At 37.3% G+C, this 21,427-nt stretch overlaps 2 protein-coding genes across 2 annotated transcripts; one reads left to right on the top strand and one right to left on the bottom strand.

Annotated features, from left to right (window-relative positions):
* Positions 1 to 18: 18 nt before the first annotated feature.
* Positions 19 to 4,452, top strand: FAHD1 (fumarylacetoacetate hydrolase domain containing 1). Its single transcript, XM_050967312.1, has one exon. It carries the CDS (start codon positions 330 to 332, stop codon positions 999 to 1,001), a length of 672 nt encoding a protein of 223 aa, XP_050823269.1. The 5' UTR covers positions 19 to 329; the 3' UTR covers positions 1,002 to 4,452.
* On the bottom strand, positions 4,307 to 20,959 carry MEIOB (meiosis specific with OB-fold). The gene is made up of 13 exons (XM_050967285.1): positions 20,891 to 20,959; positions 17,569 to 17,626; positions 15,375 to 15,506; positions 14,487 to 14,559; positions 12,219 to 12,414; positions 10,803 to 10,903; positions 9,629 to 9,681; positions 9,434 to 9,529; positions 7,867 to 7,968; positions 7,063 to 7,216; positions 6,456 to 6,639; positions 5,395 to 5,481; positions 4,307 to 4,417 (listed from the first exon to the last, which is right to left on the bottom strand). The coding sequence occupies exons 1-13, from the start codon at positions 20,957 to 20,959 to the stop codon at positions 4,307 to 4,309; spliced, it is 1,416 nt and encodes a 471-aa protein (XP_050823242.1).
* Positions 20,960 to 21,427: the final 468 nt, after the last annotated feature.

Genomic DNA, 21,427 nt, shown 5'->3' with positions numbered 1-21,427 from the left:
CGTGCAACTTGCCCTGGTGCATTTTATTCCTTCAAACGGCTGGTAAGCTGTAAAGTACCCATTGCACAGCATTTGAAAGGAAGGTAATATGTGCTGATACGGAGCAGGGAGGGTGGCTAGCAATGCATTAAATTCACTGATTGCAGCTTCGCCCAGGGAAAAAGCAGGGGCGGAGCCATGTATTCATAGACAACTCTATGGTTTTCAGCTGAGAGCAATTGGATTGGTGCAGAAAAAATGTGTCTCCTCTGGCCAGCCGTAGCTGTCGGATGATTGTTCTGCCCTGGTCATAGTTCATCTTCTGACGCAGAAGGAAGTTTGCAGGGATTATGGCTTCTTCCAAGCCTTTGGCCAGGTTCTGGGAATGGGGCAGAAACATCATCTGCGTGGGGAGGAATTATGCAGAGCATGCCAAGGAGCTGAAAAATGCTCTCCCTAGCGAGCCCCTGTTTTTCCTGAAGCCTTCCTCAGCCTATGTCCGGGAAGGAGACCCCATTATCAAGCCTTACTACTGCAACAGTCTGCACCACGAGGTGGAGCTGGGAGTGGTGATTGGGAAGAAAGCCCATGCTGTCTCCCAGGAGGCTGCTATGGGCTACGTGGCAGGTTATGCCCTGTGCTTGGACATGACAGCCAGGGACACCCAAGCTGAGTGCAAGAAAAAGGGTCTTCCCTGGACCTTAGCCAAAGGCTTCAATACATCGTGTCCGGTTAGTGATTTTGTGCCCAAGGAAAAGATACCAGACCCACACAAGCTGCAGATCTGGCTCAAGGTAAATGGTGAGCTGAGGCAAGAAGGGGAAACCTCTTCTATGATTTTCTCTATCCCCTACATCATCAGTTATATCAGTGAAATCATCACACTGGAAGAAGGGGATCTGATTTTGACAGGTAGCCCTAAAGGTGTTTCTGCTGTACAGGAGCACGACGAGATACATGCTGGAATAAATGGCATCCTCAGTATGCAGTTTAAGGTGGCACAGCAATCACGCCAATCTTGATGGGGGAATCTGTCATTTCTTTTGGGGGAGCGCTCTACAGCTGCCTTTTAAAACAGCCAAAGAATGAAGAAATACCTAGATGTCTGTTCCCCAGCAGCCTAAAAGAATGTATCGCCCAATCCTCTTGGAAACAATGAAGAATCAAACGTACTGAGCTAAATTAGGTTTTGTGAGCCTTCTTATAAAGGCCCCAGATAAGGACTACCACTGTTGTGAAGGTCAAGCTTTTCACATTATTGAATGGCACACAGATCCAGCTAAAAATATGTATATGGTAGAGAGGCACTCAAGCAATCTGGTTAATGTGTTATATTTAAAGAAAGCAGCTTTAAAAAGGACAGTTGGGAGTGTGTGAGAGAAAGGGAATTGTGATGAAATGCCAGTTTAGGAAGTACTCTAATGAAATTGGTTTAAATTAAATGTTCTGTCATACCGTTTTTGCCCTAATCCTAAAACTAACGTAGTGCTCCACGCATATTGTCTTTAAAAGAAACATCGATTTTTGCTAAGGCACGCGGAGGCCCTTAGAAATAAATGTCCACAAATTTAAAATTGTTTAAGAAAATCAGCATTATTCTCACCACTTTTTTTACTGCCCATTAATTTTTTGGTGGGGCAAAGTGACATTATCGGCACATGAAATTTGGTCTTGTTAAAGGAAAAAATCACTGTGGTATACCGCACCACAGGTGCATGTTTGCTTCTTTTATGTGACTGTCATTAAAAGCAAATTGTTTTTGAAAGGAGGTTAAAAAATTAAAGGATAGCTGGCATACACAATATACAGTATATTTTTAGCTAGTCTGGTAATTAACTTGGAATTATATGACCTCAAAATCATGCACGTGATTGCCAGGAGGTCTCCTTAACTGCAGCACTGCATAAGCCTTCTGGTGGCTGATTAACAAGTTTTGAGGAGAAAGCTGGGTGCTCCTAATTCAGAGGTGAATGCTGCATCCGTACAAGTCATTGGGCAGCCAGAAGGGGAAAGGCATTTTATAAAACACAGCCAACTATAAAATGGTGATAAACAAGGCTCTTTCACCTTTGCTAAGTGCTTTCATTTAATATTTACTGAAATTAGAAAAATTTAAAATTATACCATTACTTCCAGCAAACTGTGGCTTTAAAGAGAATTACTTGATCCAGGTATTAGTACAAAACAAAACAGCTTTAGGGAAATTTTCAGCAGTTGGGATCCAATTGCCACATAAGCAAAGTGTCTTGTTCAATAGAAAATCCCCTTGATACTCTCAGCATTGAAAGTTCACAGCTTCTGCAGAAGGCCAACTTAATGAGAGGAAAGATCAGCCTGTTCCAGAAGCCCAAACCCCACAAATAGCTTTCCACTTAACACTGTGCATAGTGGCAGAATTTCTATTAGTTTATGGTTGGTCACCTGGTACTGGCTTTCCTTATTTCCAGGTGCTTGGTAATATCAAAATACAGGAAAAAATAAAATAGTTTTATAACTATAGTTTCCCACGTAAACAATTCCTGTTATCGCAGCAATGTTACAGGTTCATGATTGGGGGGAAAAGGTGGCCAGTGCACTCAAGTATGCAGAAAGATGTAGTCCACAGACATTCTAAGATGTGGTATATATTGTGGAAAAGATTGAGATTCCCTATTTTAAAAAATCCCTTTTCCTCCTCAAATATAGCTGGGCAGCAAATAGATGACCTAGGTGACCTAGAATAGGAGTCACGCGTAACCAAAAGGAAAGGGGACGTGGGCTTAGCAATGGGTTAACAGCTGGTAAAGCTTTTTGGACAGAGAATTTTTCAGTGCAAAGGTATTCTAATCACATTTTTTATGTCTGGGATGTGCATCTTGGGCCTTCTGTTCTTCCCTCACAGACATCCGTTCCTCAAGTAAGAGAGAGCTGTTCATAGCATGCTTTGGGCTCTATCTTCCCATACATTGTAGGATCTCATCTATACTACAAATAGAATTGTACTGAGGGCCTGATTGCAACCACGGTTATCCTCTAATACAGTTAAACTATGGTTCCATTTTAAAGCAGACAGTCATGTTTGGAATCATTTCGTCAGCTTTGGACTGTGGTCCCTTCTAAGTTCATGTCAAGCTGACTAATTTCTGTGGGGAAAAAACACCTCCATGTCAGAAGCACCCCATTCTGATGGAATCTGCGGACAAGCTCGGTGCAGTGTCATTCTTAAGAAGTCTGATTGCCATATGTAGACATTGAGCTGGAGAGTCTACACAACTCCATTGTGGAGAAGCAGGAAGCACAGAAGGTCTATTGTGACAGCTCTTAACCTTTCCAGAGTACTGTAACTCTTTCAGGAGTCTGATTTGTCTTGTCCCCCCCAAAAGTTTCACCTCACTTAAAAACTACATACTTACAAAATCAAACATAAAAATACAAAAATGTCACAGTGCACTATTACTGAAAAATTGCTTACTTTCTCATTTTTACCATATAATTATAAAATAAATCAATTGGAATATAAATATTGTACTTACATTTCAGTGTATAGTCTATAGAGCAGTATAAAGAAGTCGTATGAAATTTCTACTGACTTCGCTAGTGCTTTTTATGTAGCTTGTTGTAAAACTAGGCAAATATCTAGATGAGCTGATGTACCCCCTGGAAGACCTCTGTGTACCCATAGGGGTACATGTACCCCTGGTTGAGAACCACTGGTCTATTGTGTTTTGTAATTTAGAATTACAGGAATTTTCCCCAAAAAGGAGTGGTTATTCTCTTTGGCTAGAGAACACAGAATTTCAGTGAGCCAGCAGTCACAGAAGATCATTTTTGGCTAGAGAGAATTTTGTTTTTATTGCATTGTGATCGCTATTCTCCCATGCTATACAAGATCACAGATCATATCTACTGCAATAATTCAAGAATTATACTTTTAGAATTTCTTTCCTATGGGGTATATTGTAATAAAAACATGTGGGCAGTTTAGATTAAATAACTGTTTGTTATCCCTTTGAGCATTTTTCAGAATTTATTATAAACTGAATGAAAATTGTTTCTCTTTCTGCTTAAGGGGCTTAATTCAACAGAAAGTGCATCTAGATGCCAGACAGATTTTTTCCTAAAATGACCCCTAAATAAGCTTTTCTAAGATGAATAATATAAAACGGAAAGATCAAGAAGATATAGGCCCATTTGTAAAGTTCAGTAATAAACCTGTTTCTCTTTTACCAATCTAAATACATTTAACAAAATACAAGTATTGCATCAAACATCTTTTTTTTATAATAATGTCATTTCAATGCAGTACAACTTTTTTAAATCCTTCCAGCTGTTAAAAAGCCAAACAATGTTATTTTCTTCCTTTTCCTGACAAGCTCTGACTGGCCTCTACAGGATCTGCTAGTTTGCATGAAAGCAAGTTCACTCTCAATCCGGTTCTCAAACTGGGTGACAAAACCAACTGTAAAAATAAAGAATTGTATTTTTTCTGCAAAACATTTCAAAACTTTTTGTTTTCAAAGTTATATACGTCTCCCATCTCAATGAAGCATATTGCTTATATGCCTATGGCTGTCAAAGATAAATGCTTCCATTTGATGGGAACCAGAGACTGTGTGGGCTAAGGAGAGGTATGTGTTATAAAGAGTTAAGTTTAATGAATGTTAAAGAAAAGTTTGAAGCCAGGTTACAGTAGCTCTATAACAGGCCATTTTATTAAAACAGGGAGTACTGTACAGTGCACAGTAAAGTGTATGGTTTAAAAAAAAATCAGGCATCAAATCAGGCATCAAAAGCAGCAAATGTTTTAACAATTTACTTCTCCAGCCGTGTGGGTCTGTATTATTGTTGCCATTCCCAAGATAGCTAGGGACTCTAGATACTATCATATTCCCTTCCCCAAAGGCAAAGCCATGGTTTTTAAAAAAAAAAAAAAAAAGGTTTTAATTTGCATAATTTAATATGAAAGATAATATTTACATAATCCTAGACACAGTACAATATAATCAAACATGTACCTTGGTCCCTGATCCTACAAACATACACATACTTAAGTTTATGCACATGAGTAGTGCTAATTAGGTCAATGGTACTAATATGTTTACAGTTAAGCACATGCACAACTCTTAAGAAGACTAGGGTCCTGGTCAGCAGTGGCCAGATCCTACAGGTCTCACTCAGATTTTGCCTGAGTAAGGCCTACAGAAGTAGCCACCCTGCTGTCCAAACCCAGTAATGAGGACATTTATTTTCTGGTATTATATTGTATTATACAACAATTATATGCATATAAATTCATAGACCGTTTAACTGTGAACAAGTACACTAGGTGACTCTTATGACTGTTAAACATCATTTTATTTTAATATAAAAAAAATCCTTTCTCTAACTGACACTAACAAATGGTTTACTTGTTTAGTGATAACACTACATACTTACTTTAAAATAAATTTTGCTTCGTTCAAGAAGAAGGTGCCATTTTAATGCTGTCTTCTGCTCTTCCGTCAGAGTGAGGAATTCATGTACCTGTTGAAATGATCAAACACACTTATTTCTGAAACATATTAAAATATACATGTGAGTTAAAATCACTTTCAGAAGATACTAGAATGACCACAAACTTAATGCCCTCAAAGGAAAATGTAAAACTCATTTCTTCAGTCTAATGTTCCAACAACCATACCTCACCAAAAAAAATATTAGCAAACAGAAATGCTTCCCACCGACTGGCGGATGGAAAGAGAGAGAAGCTGTTCACTTTAATAAACTTGTAAAGCTATCAAATATCAGAGAGATGCATGTTTTATAATTACATAGATATATTGAGTAAAATAAACTGCTTAATGTTCAGGGAGGGAGATTAATGGAAATATCAATTATGTCTCCAGGAAAGTGTAATTTTTAAAATGAAAAAAATAGGGATCTTCTGTTGAATCTCTTTTAAAGTAAAGTTCTAAGAGGATTGGCACCGTTATAAATTCCTAAATAAATATAAACATGATTCCTTCTTTCTAGGAATTTGATAGTCCCTAGCTATACAGTAGAATCTCAGAGTTATGAACCAGAGGTTAAAACTGACCAGTTAACCACACCCATCATTTGGAATCAGAAGTACATAGGCAGCAGAACTTTATATATATATATATATATATGTGTGTGTGTAAAAAAGCAAATACAGTACAGCACTGTGTTAAATGTAAACTACTAAAAAATAAAGGGAAAGCAGGATTTTTCTTCTGCATAGTAAAGTTTCAAAGCTGTTTAAGTCAAGGTTCTGTTGTAAACTTTTGAAAGAATAACCATAACATTTTGTTTAGTTACAAACATTTCAGAGTTACGAACAACCTCCTTTCCTGAGGTGTTTGTAATGCCGAGGTTCTACTGTGTAAGGAGTACAAACATAATATAGCAATAATAGTACTTTTTGGCTTGCTTCACACAGCTGGAACTTCACACTCTTAGATCAGATCAGCCAGGGGAAACGGATTTCTGTTATTTACCGTGCAGCTTAATGTTTCCTCAGCTACAACATCTGAGAGGTTACATGAACGTAGAGTGCCTGTGTGATCTGTAAGATCAACTAGTAAATCAAAACTGGTAAAGACAGACTTAGCATCTGAAGAGTTGTCATTGCAGAAAGTGCATGTGTTTGACATTTCATTGACCACATAGTGGCACCCTGAACTGCAAGGAACAGGAAAAGACAAAGTATTAATTACAACAGCTATACAGTTATTTATCGTCAATTTGAAATTGTTCCCTAGACCACCTGATCTTCCTCCAAACCCACCCTTCCAATGGACTCTTCCTTCCAACCAGATTCGTTCATCTTTTACACTCATACAGAGACAAACTGGCCCTTACTCTCCTCTCTCCCTCCAAAAGCCAGAGAGGGCAGGCTCTATCTCTAATCATCTCTGACAAAGTACACATCTGAAACCCTCCATTCTAACAAGACCAGATTCCCCCCTTTCCCCCTCATGCAGAGCAGTTTCATTTCACTTTCCTGGAACTAAGCTAAACATTGTTTGATCTCAGTAGTGTTGGGGTAAAGGAGAGGAGGGCAAATGTTTTTTATATAAAGTTAAAATATAAACAACTGCTTACCACCTGTTTCGTATAATTTTAGATGTATCAGTATCAATGTTCAGTGTAGAAATATAAGCGTAAATAATGCCATAGACTGGTTCAGGTTTTCCCTCATTCTGCAAAGCTTTTACCTTTAACTGCTCCACAGTATAAATGTCAACTATAGTCTGCACTAAAGTTGAAAGGAAAATGTTAAATATGTCCAAGAAAACACCACTAAATAAAAAAAAGGACAAAGTTCAAAAAGGAATAATGGGTCTGATCTAAAGCCCATTTGAAATCAAAAGAAAGGCTCCCATTGACCTTCATGGGTTTTGGATCAAGCTCATAATAGAAAAAAGTGAGACATTCAGTAAAGAAAATACTTAAGAAGTAAGAGCTCCAACCCAGAGAAGATAAGTTTTACTCTAAAACATTTTCAAATAAAATATTTGTCCTATTTATTGTGTGCTTCCTTTTCTAAATATATTCATATATAGGTATTTTATATATAATAGTTTGCTCTGTCTTTTTCTTATTTATTCAGATATATTCAGTTTAGGTCTCTTTCCCCAAGGCCTGTGCATTTCCAAGAATAGTACGTCTAGCTGTTTGCAAGTACGCATAGCCATCCACATTTGAGGTACACAACATCGCCAGACAATTTGTAAAACAGCTCGATAAAGGTCAGGTCCTGAAATTCTTAAACAGGTGAAATTTTCCATTGAAGTCAGTGAGTTTTAAACCTATAAAAAAGCTGGAGGAACAGGTCCGAAAAGCAAATGACAGTACTACGCAACCGAGTCACATTTAAATCAAAGGAATATCTGGAGGAATGCTTACAATTTATGGATTCTTTTAACTGATCCTCAGTTATATCATCCAAAGCGCCAGTTGCTGCACTCTCTTTTATGAAGTTGAAAAGAATATTTGCTTCTGGTGTGTCTTGAAAATATAAAATGAAAATTAGCTATGAATAAATGTCCCCTGCAAAAAATGACAAGTAAAATGTCTGAATTCTGAAATTATTGCTATTTTTATTCTGGAAACAGCAAGGCCACATCAGTCTGCAGTGAGCAGAGAGATGCTTCTCTCTTTCATTCTCCAACCATTAATACATATATGGGATGCACGAAGGAAGCATAGATGGAGGTGCAGCAGGGAAACCAGAAATTATTGTTCACTTGGCACCTGACTGCCCCTTCCTGCAAGAGGGGAAAAATACTCTAAAAATATGAGCAAAATGCTATAGTAGCAATGCCATACCATCTCACTAACACAAGGACAGAGGCCTAGGAGGAGTGAGAGGGCCACTTAGGCCAGGGAGTCAAAGTAAAACAGGCCCAACCCTTCCACACAGATCTGCAAAGCAGAGATTCCCCTGTGCACCGCACTTTTCTCTAGCATCAGAACTAGCTCCACGGTTGTACTGCCATTCTCTCTCCTGCCATGGCTACACATCTTTATGGAATTCTTGTCACAGTGAGGGAGCTAAGCATCTATATATGCGCCAAATGTCCAGAGACTGGGGGGCACATTCAATAGGAAGTAAACTGTGTTTAGCAGCTCTTGGCTGGCTTTGTCCTCTCTCCACTCCCCAAAATCTAGAGTCCCCAACATATGATGTTCACACAAGGGTCATCCATGGACTCGAATGAAGTGTCTGGGAACCCTGCTGCTGATCTGATGTTCTGCACAGACACCGGCTCGGCTCAGATCTTCACACATTCACGCCTTCCACCCCACCCACACAATGGAATGAGAACATCTGGCCCTCAGAAACGATGCAACTGTTACTTTTACAAAACAAGCACAATGCTATTTACAGGATAAACAAAGCCTTAGAGAATGCTTCCAACTGGTGAAGATGACACACTGTGTAGGCAGCTAGTGTTAGATCAGGCCATTCTTTTCTTAGTTAAAATTAAATGTTCATATGTCTCTGCAAACAGACAAATTATGAATAAACTGGGCCAAATTCTGCACTCAAATGCTCACATTCATTGCTCACTGAAATTAGAAGATGCATGTGAGAATCTGAGGGCTGAGTTTGACCCAAGAACTCTACCTATTAACCTACAAGTTATTTTTACTGGGTTTGTATTTTGTACCTAATAGAGAAAGAAAAAAATATTCATGTTACAATGCTTAATAGGAGACTCAGCTAAGTTTTAACTACCGATTGGACAGTTGTGCTAAATATTACAATGGTAGGTGTTATAGAAAAACTATTAATAGGTGAGATAGACAGAAATTAGCTATTGTATGTGGTGACATTTTTCTTTAGCTAAAGCTTCAAAATTTCTTTTAAATTCTAATGCAAGCTAAATTTGAACCAAAAAGTTAATACTTGCACTTGAATTATTTATCTATTATAGCCTACAATATGTGGGCTTTAACAATCTCTTACCTGGATTAGTTGTAAAAATGGTTTTTGATATAACAGTCGCAGTCATGCAGTTCCTAAATTTGTCAAAATTTATTCTCAGCTCTGATGCAAATATTACTGGACAGAAAAACATAATTCTTTGTTATTTTAAATAAGTATCCCACTAAAGATAAAAAACAACAGCAGAAATCTTTCACAAAAATAGAAAAGGGATACCTGTTTCTCGTGGCATCCAACTCTGCGCAAGCTGGATAGATTCATTATCCCAACTAAATAAAAAAAACACGTTTATTTAATAGTGAAAGCATTGGGAACATGGGTGACAAAATATGAAAAATAGTAGGGATTAGCATTTATGCCATTAAAGAGTATTTATTCCCCTCATCCTTCCCCAAAATATTAAACAAAGATCTAAGTATAAGTTAAAATGGTCAGAATGACCCCAGTCCAGCCTTTAATTGTGCATGAACACTTCTGTGTGCATACTATTATTTGTAGATGCAAATTACTGGGTTTATATAACCTGTATTTGTATGCTATGTGCACAAGCACAAATGCTTTTGGGTGTACAGATTACATGACATGTACACCCAAATGGTTATGCAAATACAACTACAGGCATATTTTGGTTATGCAAACACAGCTACAGGCATATTTTGAAAATATAGCCCACCAGGTAACTACAAAACTTTCCTACATTATTTCTAAGTGTTTGTTTTCATTTTAATCCCATTTTACCCTAACTCCACTTCCCGTTATTAATTCTGCTTTAGTCTTTTATTATCTTTTATATGACCTTTTTAATTGGTTGGTTTGTGGAGGAAATACACTGCACTTACAGCTATTTTAAAATGGCAGGTGCTACATATATGCATATCTAATAGTATGTTTATATTTGCTAGAAGATTTAATTATAAAACTGTTTACCTGTGAAAATGCTGATAGGCATGCATAAGTACATTCATGCAAAGGTAGACCTATGTTTGGGAGCAAACAATACATCTCTTTGCATAAATAAAATGTCTATTGGTCTGATTGGCAACAGTTTTTTTATTATTCCATACCACTGGTGACCTTTCATAATTTATTTGTAGTTCAGCTTCACTCTGACACTCTTGAGCTGTAAGTTTGTCAATATCTCATAGAAATAGATAACATATCCAAGATAACATATCACTATCAGATATCCTTTACATGTAATATTGTTTGATGGATACTGCTGCCTTTTAATAAATATTGCTTCCTCAGCACAGTGGCCACCCAATTAATACTGTATTTCAATTAACTAACTACAAGCTTAGGGCAATATTTACTACATTCAATTTATTCTTTCTTTATCTACCCTTGCCTTAATTTGTGTATTTGAATAATGATTTAGTACATGATTTACCAAATCATTGCAAAGGACAACTCTGTTTCATCATACAGCTTTACTTCACACCTCTGACCTTTCCTTTTGTCCGAAGTGGTAAAGTACTTTGGCTCCCCAACCTTGAAAAGTATGAAAAATATTACTATTCACCTAAAATATATAGAAGAATTAAAAAGAATCAAGCTAGAAAGGAAGAGTCAAAATGATTAAAATATATAAAAAATGACAAGCAAGAATACAGAATGAGTTTGCATCCCTGACCATCTTAGCTAATAGTCACTGATGGCCTGTCCTCCATGAACTTATCTAATTCTTTTTTTGAACCTAGTTATAGTTTTGCCTTCACAACATCCCCCCGCGACAAGTTTCACAGGTTGACTGTGTATTCTGTGAAGAAGCAGCAGGGGTGGCTGTAGGTAGTTCGCCGCCCTAAGCACGGCAGGTAGGCTGCCTTCGGCGGCTTGCCTGTGGGAGGTCCACCGAAGCTGCGGGACCATCGGACCCTCCGCAGGCATGCCGCCAAAGGCAACCTGCCTGCCACCCTCGCAGTGACCGGCAGAGCGCTTGGCATGCTGGTGCCTGGAGCTGCCCCTGAGAAGCAGAGTTTGACAGTGTTGTCTTTAACCCTCAGAGAAAGGGCCAAACGTGTATTTCATAAAAACTGAATGAGTTATATATGTGAAGGTATCCACGGACACTCTGGTTTACTTTGAAAAAATGCTGATTTCCAGATAGGTATATCTTCTATGCATGTGCTGACATGATCCCAAAACTGTGTGTGATTTGGAAGGTTTCCATTCTCATAAATCTCCACTGAAATCACCTATACAAAATCTGTTTACTGAAAGTACCAGGATTTGGCCTAGCATGTACACTTGAATGTATTTCAGAATAATGGGATTGGAGTTCATAAACAGATCATCGGTACAGTAGTTGCAATAAATTCCTGAACATATCTGGGGCTCTGCTGTGATCTCAAATATGCAGGTGTACCTTGTGTTCTCAAACCTCTTGATATTCTATTCACAAAGCAGATCTTTTAAGCTACAGTATGTGCTGGTGTGTGCCTGCAATTAGAGCTTTACACATCCCAAAGAAGTCATAGCATCCCAAAACTTAAATACTATATTTATTAACTAATTTTATAAATTAATTTTTACTTCATAAAAGTGGACTTGTATGTATGATATGAACATTGAAATAATTTATCCCTTTGTATTTTTGTATCAGATAAAGCAATATATTATATACATCAATCCTTATGTTGCATTTTGTTTCTTGTATTAACTCAATCCATATGACTGCAGACCAAGACAAAAGAAAATAATTGCTTCAGGCAGCCATGACCCGGTAAATCTAAATCTACACTGAAATCAATCAGGCTGCAGCAGAAAAAAAACCCCTCTTCATTTTGTTGTAGCACTTCTAACTTACCGACTTCACTGCTGCAAGCACATTAATGATTCTTCCATCAAGGCTTTGCCCATTTGCAACAATGTCACCCAGAGAATAGTAATCCTGAGGATCCTTTACAGGTAGATGCAACAGGGAAAGCAGCTTGGTGTCCACTTCATAGTGGCAACAAATTTTGACCACTGAATGAGTCTCACTGAGCAATAATTTGTAGCAGCTAAATTGAATACATAAAAAATGTATTTTACACATCACTAGTACACTATCCAGTGAAAAGTTACATCAGTTCATAGCGAACAATGTCAGTTGATGTTTTTCTATAGGATTATTACAGAGGATGATAAAAGGTTAGGAAATACATGTTGTTATATCTTGATAACAACATGTCAGTTTTCCATCCTAAGGAAAAATGATATGTTTATGTTATACTTCATAGATATTTACTACCAAGAAGTCAACATGCATTATTAAAAATGTAAAACGTAAATCCATCACCCTTTCAGCACTTCACAGGTAGTTTTTATATTGCGATATATACTCCATATAATGAAACATTTAAAAAGTGCTTTACAAAGTGTTAAATTACATACCATTAGGATAGCAACTCAGTAACAATGTCTATAGTCTATAGTACTTAGATTGTAAACTTTTTGGGACAAATACCAGTAATACTACTACTAATAATAATAATACACACACACACATTTGAAACATTAGCCAGGATAAAGGAGTTCCCTCTCTACAGATTCAAATACCTGAAGAATATATGAGAAAAGGAAAAGGTCCTTGCTTTTCCTTCTCAAACAAACAACCCTCAATCGATATCCCATGCTGGAATTTGAGTAGATAAGGTTTGACTCAGTTGTACAACATCTGTGACAAACTCCACTCTGGGTTAGGATTTACAGGGCTAGTTAATCTCATTGTGTCATCTAAAATTTTCAGATACCTTTCACAAAGTTAACTGAAACCAAAATAATCGTGATACCATGTAAACTATTTTTAAAAAATGCTATAGTGTACTAAACTGCCTTCCAGCTAAAGACATGCAAACAACTTTTGACAGGATTAAACATCTTTCCATAAAATTATAAAGTGTTAATTAAACACAATGGGGCAAAGTCATCCTTGGAATAAATTCAATTAACTTCAACATACGTTACTGCAGGCATAATGTAAGTCATGTTTAGCTACTGAGGATCTTTACTATATTACTACAAAAGCCCAAAGTCCACATCATGACTAAATACATTTTCCTTGTAAGACTGTTTGGCAGAATATATAACTATATATTGTTCAGGACCCACAAGTGAATGACAACAGATACATGGACACATTTTAAACAGCAGGCCACAACTTTATTAAAATGTAACATCACTGTCTGCCCCATTTCCCTTTACCAGGAATCTGAAGTGGGTCCAGTGTGGGTTTTATAGGGCAACTACCATATAACTCACAACTCTCAGAGTATACTTTTCACTGCCTACCCCAAAGATTCAACTTGCTCTTCTGAATCCTCTCAACTTTCCCCCTGCAAAGAGGATAGAGGGTCCCAAAGAAGGACCTCATTCTGCAGGGACTTAAGGTCTCCCTTTTTTCCACAGACCTAGGATCCACCAGCAAAATCCTACGTCTCTGATGTTCTGGTTGCTGGCCCTTTGGCCTTTTATCCACACTGGACACTGGCCATAAGTTGTGATGACTAACATTCATAAAGTTTCTCACATGAAATTCCTAAATTCTGCACCTATTCAACATAATTGTGTCTCTTGGACGATATGAGGAAGGAGGGGGGAAAAAAAAACAAACCACTAGGCCACAGCCAATGTGTCCCTGATGGAAAAAATTCCTTCCTGATCACTTAAACAGATGATCAGTTAGAGGAGCAACCTAAACACACAGTTCCTATATAACATAACAACAGGGAGAGGGGGTGGGTTCAGCTGAAAATAGACAAGAGGCTTGAAAACCCTAGGTCATGGTTTAAATAAATTACTGGGGGAAGCAATAACCAATCTCTCTAGCTGGCCAATGAGCAGCAGAGCACTCAGTATCCCAGTACACACCCACTTTTAACCAAAAATTGTCCAGCACCTTACAGATCCAACCAAGTATCCCAGCCATTAAATCGGTGGTGGTAGTGGATGGAGGAAAGCATGGATGCATAACATTAATCTTGCAATATTCCAAGGGAAATTGCCACATAATAACTGTCTAGTCTGACAATTATAGACAATATTAATCATGATTATTCCACAAAATGAAGCTGGAAGCCTACTTTAAATTTACCTAGGAGTTGTGGGATTGAATTTTTCTTCCTTTTCTAGTTCCTTTGTTTGCACTAAAGGATTTTCAATTGTCACTGAAATGAAATATAGCATAGAAAAGTAATATTAAAATTATTTTAAAAGGAAGAGTACAGATATGTACAGAGAAATGTATCTAGGCAATTGTTTATTTGTTCTAGGTTAGATAGCAAAAATTTAGTTATTACAAATATTTTAAAAGTGCTTTAAGAGTGAAATTCTCACCTGTGCAGAGGGGTCACACAAGGACAATATACCATGTCTCACTTAAGCCCTCAAAATATAGCTTATGTGGAACTAAAGTGGTGCACAGTCCTTGTGCAGGCGCTTTTTCATCTTATAGGCCTGATCCAAAGACCACTGAAGACAATGGGACTCTTTCTACTGATTTTAAAAGACATTGGCACAGGACAAATAAATCAGGAGCATTGGGGATTTTTTAGTGGATTGTGTTGGGGATTTTTTTGGTAGAGGGAAGAGGTTGTGTCTAATCATTTAAAAAATTACAAACTGAAATAAAAATGTAAGTAAAATGCTAAATTATCTTAACACACAATTTACTTTTAATGATTAATAATAATTGGGCACAATGTTAAAATGTAGATCCATTAACTATGGATGGGTTCTGAGTGGCAATATTCAGTGGTTATATCTGGGGGAGGGGTGCTGTTGACAACTGATGTAGCTTGAATTTAAATTCTAAAAGGTTTACTCCCTCTTCCTCTATACTTACGTAACTGAACAATTTGTTTCCAATTAAATTGTTCTCAGAATCATCAGATGAAAATATAGTAAAATCGCAAACACATAACACTGATTAACAAGAAAAAATATTCAAACAGAAATACGTTAAGAGTAAACTCCAACTCACCACAGTCACCTACTCTAAAACTTTCTGAAAGTGATCTAACATACTCCTCTCTGCCCCAAGAATTTACATTTATAAAGTAAGCTGGTGAATCTCGAATGGTAAAACTGAAGGTGTATCTCTCAGATCCAATGTCTAAAAAGAGAAACAATGCTTTTAATATCAGATATGAATGAAAGCATGTCAATTCAATCTGATATTAGTATTATTATACTTCACCAGATTTTACCATAACTTTAAATAAAAGTGTTAAATTAGTTAGTGTACAGAAATTTGGTAAATACCACTAGAGGTCAGCAGATTTTTTAATTATGAAATTTAGTGTTCATGAGTGGGAGCTGTCTGGCAACAATAAATGCTATGGTTCAAACAGATGCTGTGCAAGTCTCCCCACACTTGGCAAAACACTTGTCATCCAACTTTTAATGGAATATTATATTATGTAACATCATGTACGTTTAGGAGTGTAAATCAGTAGATATGCACCGAAAATGTTATGTGTACATCAGAGAAAGATTTAAGATCAGCCAACTATAAAAATATATAGCAGTGCAAAATGATAAAGCAACACTAAACAGAGAACATATTGAGCTAACTTCTCTGCTGGTATAACTTCAACAGATAAGAGAATTTGGCTTACAGCAACCTCCCCAGCAGTAAAACTGGCATGAAGAAGTGTAGGTACACCTCTACCCTGATATGACGTTGTCTTTGGGAGCCAAAAAATCTTACCGCGTTATAGGTGAAACCGCGTTATATTGAACTTGCCTTGATCTATCAGAGTGCACAGCTCTGCCCCCCTGCAGCGCGCTGCTTTATCACATTATATCCGAATTCATGTTATATCGGCCGTGTTATATTGGGATAGAGGTGTACGAGGCAAAAAACCTCTTGGGTTGAGATCCTCACCTCTGCTCCAACCCCTTTACACTGCTCAAATGGGCTGGAGCATTGATTCCCCCCAGGCAGGCAATCAGGTGAACAGCCTTAAGGCTGCCTCTGGAGGACCTGTTCACAAACTCTTGCAAAGATGACATGCCTGGGGACAGAAGGGACTCATTGTGGGACAGGGCCAAAGCTCTGCAGAGATTCCAGGCAGCAATGCAGCCCATAGGGTAGTCTTGGGAAGCCACCATAGCTTAGTTATACAAGGGGCCTCTCCAGCATTTGGAACAGTCCAGGATCAGGAGGGAGCAAAGATGAGAAAAAGTCACCCTTTGCTCCTTCCTCCTGCTAGGCTGCTATTTCTTTGCTGAATACAGAATCTCATCCATGAAGCTGTCTTTGGATCATGCTGCACTGTAACTTTGTTATTTGTAAGTTTTCAATAAAAACTGCATGGTCATCCACACACAGCAAGAATAATTCTGATTACAATTACATGGACACATATCCTGGTATGTATTGTGAACCACTGAATTTAAAAGTTATGCAGATATGTTCCTAAAGAGGATTCTTCTTCTTGGGAGTGCCAGGAGCAGGACTGAGCAGTGAATGTCATGGAGACTGAAGTATCCTCTCTCCCTGAAGGCATTTCCTAACAATATCTGGGCCATACCTAGGGTGACCAGATGTTCCGATTTTATAGGGACAGTTCCGATATTTGGGGCTTTTTTTCTTATATGGGTGTCTATTACCCCACAACCCTGTCCTGATTTTTCACACTTTCTATCTGGCCACCCTAGCCATACCTGTTCTCTGGATAAACAGACAACCTCACTCTTCAGCGCTGTCAGTTTGGTACCTTTCAATTCCAATAAATTACTTACAAAACACTGTTCTCATACAATTTAAAATGTATGCAGTGCATGAATCTGTGCCACTGAGACCTAAACAGCCCTATTTGCTTCACTCTTCAAAATACACCCTTAACACTTCTATTAAGACAAAGAATTAACATAAAAAACAGCAATATTTCTGAAATGTTCTCAATTAGAGAGGGGCCAAAATTGGCATCATCTTCTCCATGCCCTGAGCTAGGGTTAGGGACTATGGATCTCAAGCACCTCTGCTTTGGGGTTTTGAAAAACAAAACTGATGAGAGTTTTGCCAAATTAAAACTGTTCCTTCTGTCTCTGAAAAAATAAGTTTGATCTTTTCTATTTTTTTTAACACAAAGAAAACTAAATAATTTTGTTTTAGTCATACAAGCAAAGTTATACCATATGAGAAACTAAAATTAAAAAAATAACTCTACTTTTTCGGTCTGGAAAACCTTTGACATCTGTTTTCCCAATAACTACACCGATTATACTCTGCAAAATAAAAAAAGATTATAGAATACAAATATTAAACACAGATGCATATGATAAATTAGATTTCATGGACCTATACTCAGATGATAATAAACATATTATTGACTGATAACCATTTTAATGTATTTATTCCACAGTGCCACATAAATGAATGGCTTAAACATAAACATTCAATTTTATAAGAAAAAAAGTAACTAGTACAAAATGGTAAAAGAGGCCCAAACATTTGCCTGTGTAAAAAGCTGTGGGAGGAAAAAGGTTACCTAAAAAATGTCTATAATTTTCACTGTCTTCCCCTCAGATAGGCAGGGATAGCTGGATTATGTTGTAGGCATGGCATGTGGCTCCCAAAAATGTACTAGTCCAAGAGCTGTTTAAATTCACAGTGGAGAGAGACCCTATGGCTTTCAGCCTCTTTGTTGTTATTTATATTACTGTAGCTGTCATTGACCAGGATCCCATTGTGCTAGGTGCTGTACAAACACAAAAAATGGTCCCCACCCTAAAGAATTTACAATCCAAGTATAAGAAAGACAACAGATAGATACAGGAAAATGAGGAGTACAAGGAAATAATCCACATTGGTCAGCATGATAAATAGTGGTCTCAGCACCCCACCAGCCTGACTTCCTGAGGTCCTTTCCAACCCTGATATTCTATGATTCTTTGATTCACGCTCAAGTTTTTTGTAGGCAACACAGAAAAGGAGGTTTTGGAAGCAGTATAATGAGGTAGCTTTGCAGATGTTTATGCAGCGTGCCTACCAAATGTGAAAGACAGCATGGGAAAAAGCACAAAGGTGGTTGTTTGGAAATTTAGCAAATGGGCAATGGAGACTGACATTGTGGGCTGACTGGAGCCAGGAGTCAGCATCTTAATAGTGGATGAGAGGTGGTAAATTGAAGAGGACAGAATGTGAAGGCCTAAAAAGTGAAGACCGTCAAGCTGCCTACCACTTCTGCAGTCTTAGTATCCCCAGTTTAGTTCCCACTAGTTGACCAACTGCCACTTGCTCTCTTGGACCACTCCAGTGGTCACAGAGCATGTATCATTTATATTTGCGTTTTGGAATGGACAACATCTCTGCACAGCACTTGCACTTACATTCAGTGGATGTCCCTGCAATTTTGTTGTTCCAACAACAGATGGAATATATGACCCAGTTAATTGGTATTTGCAAATGTAACAATTTAGTGGTCAATATAGGTTGAATTCTGCACTAATTTACAACCTCATGCTAGCCACCTATTTCTCTGGGGGTACACAGTGTAAGTCTGCTCAGAACATGAGCCCATGTTTATAGTTTACTTTCAGTCACTAGGTGGAGCACAGTAATTGTCCTATCCTATATTTATTTAAAGGATTTCATCAGGAGCATGTGTTTAATACAGTGTAACTTCCTTGAGGTCTTCAGAGCTTTCTTTCATATAGCGTTTTCTATCAATCCACATAACATTGTTCAGTTTTTTTAAGCCAGGCGGAACGGCAATCAAATGAGCTTGCAACACATCCTGTATGTCATTGCTAGTAATAGGGAGTTAGTTCTTGGAATCTGAACATGTGATTTAACGTCTTAAAACTTTAACCTGAAGGATAATTTATTTCAGCCTTTCCTAACAAAATAAAATTATACTACAGTAATCTAAAAACTAATTTTAACTAATTAAAATATGTACTCATTAGTTTAACATGTATTGAGTCAGGTTTAATTTGTAGTAATTGGATGTTTCTCAAATGAAAACTATCTGCTGCACTCAAAAATTACAATTTTGCTTTTAAAAGAGAATGTATTTTAACTGAGCTGGTGGATCAATTTATTTGTGAGTGATGACAAACGACAAAGACTTTAATGCATTTTGCTGGGACAGGGAGAATTTATGAAAAGTTGAAAATGACAGCACAAAATACCAAGGTGTGTGTAAAAATATCTCATCTGCTTCAGTTCCTTTTGTGATTACCCAGCTTTTATTATTTAAAATAGACAAGAACATCGGACTAAATTGTCCTCTCCCATAGAAAAGCTGTGGCAACAGGAAAAGTACTTGGAAAATTCCATGTGTTTTCAACTCTGTTTCAATGTCATCAGAACTTCTGTAGCATGTATGATCCTGCAACCATTCAGATACCCTTAGATCTGTGGAGATATCTGGATACAACACCACAGTTCTCAGTGCATCCAAGCTGAAATTCAGTCTCTGTTCTCCAGGCTCCTGCACTGAGTAGCACAAAACATTTGAGACATGATGTCATTGGTGGTCTAGTGAAGACCATTATAGCCCATGACTGAGGGGACTATGAAAACTGGAGATGGAGTTTCTGCAGCAGAAGGAATGATATAGCCCAGAATATTAAAATCTAAACTTGAAAAGCAAAGAATGAAAATTAAATACATGCACTGGGATTTCCTATTTTGATAATACAAAGTCAATGAGTTAAAATGCAAAGGACAGTTATGCTAGTGTATATTATAGGCCTAATCTTGAAAGCTTTACTCTCATGAATACAGTAGTCTTGGTCCTCACTCAAAGTGTTAACAGTTAAATGATAGAAAACATAATATAGATATATATACAGTAATAAATCTAAACACAGATCATAGAACTAACAAGTAATACTAAATTTCGCTGCTCAATGAAATTTTTTGTTGCACCTCATTCCCCTTCCTTTTCTGTATATCTTAATGTATTCTGAGGCTGAGCCCTTATCGTCTTATAATCTATTAAGTGTCTAGACCATTTTTTGTTTTAAATAATTAAGAAATAATAATAATAAACCCATTGGGGATATAATCTTGAAATCTTTACTCCCACTGCTGTCAATAAGATTTTTGTCTGAATAAATAAGGACTTCAGAATTTGGCCCAGTGGGACTACTTATTTGAGCAGAGGTTGCAGGATCAGGCCCTACGTCCATAACTTGTAGCCAAAGAATATCACACATCCCTGATGTGTTGTGACTACATAGTCCTGACTCTATATGTGAAATCACTAATTCAGCATTCATTTAAAATGATACAAAGAGGTCTCTGATTCTTCCAGATAATGAATTGCTCAGTCAATATCTATAGTTGTAGTACTCACACTATGGACAACAGCAGCAGCAATTTTCATTTTCCTGGTGTGTACACAAAGAAGGTACAGTACTTTATATCTAACAATTACACTGATGCTATGAGTCTCTAAATACATGTCAATTTTGCAGTAATATAATATAGTCAGATACAATTTCATCTGAGAACAAAAGTACGACGTTGCTGAGACTTACAGGGCGAGCCAGATTTGGATGTAGATCTGAAAGCGCAACAAAGTTCTGTGTTGAAATGGAATAGGCCATTCTTTATCTGTAATTTGAGAAAACTAATTTAAATCTAAAAATCAAAACAAATCACTTTGAATTATTCATACTGAAATTGTTAATAGAAGTAATTTTCTTTAAGAAATTTATTTTGACAAAGAAGTTTGACAAACAGCACCTGTTCTCTGTAAAAGTTTTAAATGCATTTCAGGGCTTCTGAACTAACAGTTTTCTTACTGTCCATGTTTGTATACATAGTCGTTATTAATTTCATTTTCCATCCACATTTTCCAGAGATATTTTGGAGTTTTAGTACTGAATGACTCTCTTAGGCCCTGACCTTGCAAATACCCACACTGCTTTTCCTACATGGGTAGTCCCATTGAACTTAATGGGACCGCTCACATACATAAAGTTACTCACATGTGTAAAGTGTTTCTAGAGTTGTAGCCTTAATTTGAAATTATAATTAAATACATATAATTTTAAAAAAATGAAGGCCCTATT

Source organism: Gopherus flavomarginatus, chromosome 9 (genome assembly GCF_025201925.1).
Source record: "Gopherus flavomarginatus isolate rGopFla2 chromosome 9, rGopFla2.mat.asm, whole genome shotgun sequence".
NCBI lineage: Eukaryota > Metazoa > Chordata > Testudines > Testudinidae > Gopherus > Gopherus flavomarginatus.
This window is presented reverse-complemented; position numbering and strand designations above follow the sequence as displayed.

Coding starts and splice junctions, on each gene's coding strand:
- MEIOB (XM_050967285.1), bottom strand. CDS start 20,959: ATGGCCTATTCCATTTCAACACAGAACTTTGTTGCGCTTTCAGATCTA. Junction 9,682..10,802: donor TTGTCCTTTGCAATGATTTG/GTAAATCATGTA, acceptor TTTTTTATTTAG/TTGGGATAATGAATCTATCC. Junction 7,969..9,433: donor CATTTTTACAACTAATCCAG/GTAAGAGATTGT, acceptor TATATTTTCAAG/ACACACCAGAAGCAAATATT.
- FAHD1 (XM_050967312.1), top strand. CDS start 330: ATGGCTTCTTCCAAGCCTTTGGCCAGGTTCTGGGAATGGGGCAGAAAC.